The sequence below is a fragment of the Empidonax traillii genome, unplaced genomic scaffold (genome assembly GCF_003031625.1).
Source record: "Empidonax traillii isolate 1590-97213 ecotype Southwest subspecies unplaced genomic scaffold, ASM303162v1 scaffold6476:size13257, whole genome shotgun sequence".
Taxonomy (NCBI): domain Eukaryota; kingdom Metazoa; phylum Chordata; class Aves; order Passeriformes; family Tyrannidae; genus Empidonax; species Empidonax traillii.
The window spans coordinates 1-1,995 of record NW_020961669.1 but is presented as its reverse complement, the minus strand read 5'-3'; the positions used below and the strand labels follow the sequence as shown (position 1 = coordinate 1,995).

The 1,995-nt window shown below is 52.1% G+C and overlaps 1 protein-coding gene across 1 annotated transcript; it reads right to left on the bottom strand.

Moving 5' to 3' along the window:
• Positions 1-924: 924 nt before the first annotated feature.
• On the bottom strand, positions 925-1,992 carry LOC114073447 (zinc finger protein 418-like; the record flags this gene model as incomplete). Its single annotated transcript, XM_027911203.1, is given in 1 exon segment — positions 925-1,992. A coding segment is annotated over 1 exon segment (1,068 nt), but the record flags the coding sequence as incomplete, so codon positions are not given.
• Positions 1,993-1,995: the final 3 nt, after the last annotated feature.

Genomic DNA, 1,995 nt, shown 5'->3' with positions numbered 1-1,995 from the left:
TACAGAGACAACATCCAAAAGTTGAAGAGATAGACATAAAAAACAGTAGAAACTCATTCTCTTCCCCCCCACACACACTAGCTCAAAGGGAAAAGGTAGTTTTCAGTGGTATCTTTTCTCTGCTTCTAGAAATAATCGTAGCAGTTTCCAACCTTTCTTATTTTTTCCTCGTTCTCTTTGCATCTCTTAGCAATTAATAAAACCAGTTTTTGGTATCAAGAGATACTTGTGTTTTATTTTTGCTCAAGGGAATATTTGAATCTGAAGTTCTTTCTGCAATATTTAAGCACATTGTAATGAGGGACCATGGAAAAGGGTGCAGAGTAGAAAAGGAGGGGGTGGTCTGGTGGGTCTGATGGTCCCATGGGGGTCTTTGGGCACAGGGGGCCTGGGAAAGGGGGGTGGCCCCCTGAGCTCCCAAATTACTGTGGGGTGCTGGGGCTGCTAGGTCATGTCAACAGTTTCAGTTCAGAGGATTACAGAGGTAGGACTGAAACACTTTTGTCCCCCAGGTTTTAAAGATGGTAAATCAGATCTACTGATAGAAATTAATTATTTAGGGTTGCAAATGATCAGAAAAAAATCTTCATCAGGATTATTTACTTCACAATAGAAACACTAAAACTACCACTAGTACAGAATAAGATAGGACAGTGCTCTACACTAAAGCAATTGTTGAACCAATTCTACTCAAACTGGCACCAAAGCAAGAATTATGAACTAGAGAGGGATGGAACTCCCCCAGACCAACGCTCATGGGGAGATCTCTGCTCTCAACCTCCAGCAGTGACCTTGGGGGGTCCCAGCCAAGGCAGGAAACTCCACACACCCCCCAAGAAGGGTTCTGTTGGCACAACCTGTCCCTCGGAAAGGGTACTGGCCCTTTCTGGTAGGACTCCAGGGGTTGCCTCACCATCAGGGAGATCATTTGGGGAGGGAGTAGCAGCCCAATGACCGTTGGTGTGAGATCAAGCTAGACCTCTGGGTGAAGCTCTTCCCGCACTCTCCACACTTGAAGGGTCTCTCCCCGGTGTGGAGGCGCCGGTGGGTGACGAGGGTGGAGTTGTGTTTGAAGCTCTTCCCGCAGTCGGTGCAGCGGAAGGGCCTCTCCTCTGTGTGTATCCGCTGGTGCACGAGGAGATCTGAGCTGCTCTGAAACGTCTTCTCACATTCCAAGCACTTGTAGGGCCGTTCCCCAGTGTGGATGCGCTGGTGGTAGTGGAGGCCAGAGCTCCGGTTGAAGCTCTTCCCACATTCCCCACACGTGTAGGGGCGTTACCCAGTGTGGATGCGACGGTGTTTGATAAGGCTGGAGTTCTGCCTGAAGCTCTTCCCGCACTCTCCACACTTGAAGGGTCTCTCCCCGGTGTGGATGCGCCGGTGGGTGACGAGGTTGGAGTTGTGTTTGAAGCCCTTCCCGCAGTCGGTGCAGCGGAAGGGCCTCTCCTCTGTGTGTATCCGCTGGTGCACGAGGAGAGCTGAGCTGCTCTGAAACGCCTTCTCACATTCCAAGCACTTGTAGGGCCGTTCCCCAGTGTGGATGCGCTGGTGGTAGTGGAGGTCAGAGCTCCGGTTGAAGCTCTTCCCACATTCCCCACACGTGTAGGGGCGTTCCCCAGTGTGGATGCGACGGTGTCGGATCAGGGTGGAGTTCTGCCTGAAGCTCTTTCCACATTCTCCACACGTGTAGGGCATCTCCTCAGTGTGGGTCTGCCAGTGGGTGTAGAGGCTGGAGCGGATACTGAAGCCCTTCCCACATTCCTCACAGATGTACGGCTTTTCCCCAGTGTGGGTGGGCTGGTGTTGGATAAGGTTGGAGATGCTCCTGAAGCTCTTCCCACATTCCTCACACGTGTAGGGCCGTTCCCCAGTGTGGATGCGACGGTGTCGGACCAGGATGGATCTGTCCCTGAAGCTCTTCCCACATTCCCCACACGTGTAGGGCCGTTCCCCAGTGTGGATGCGACGGTGTGCAATCAGGTTGGAGTTCCGCCT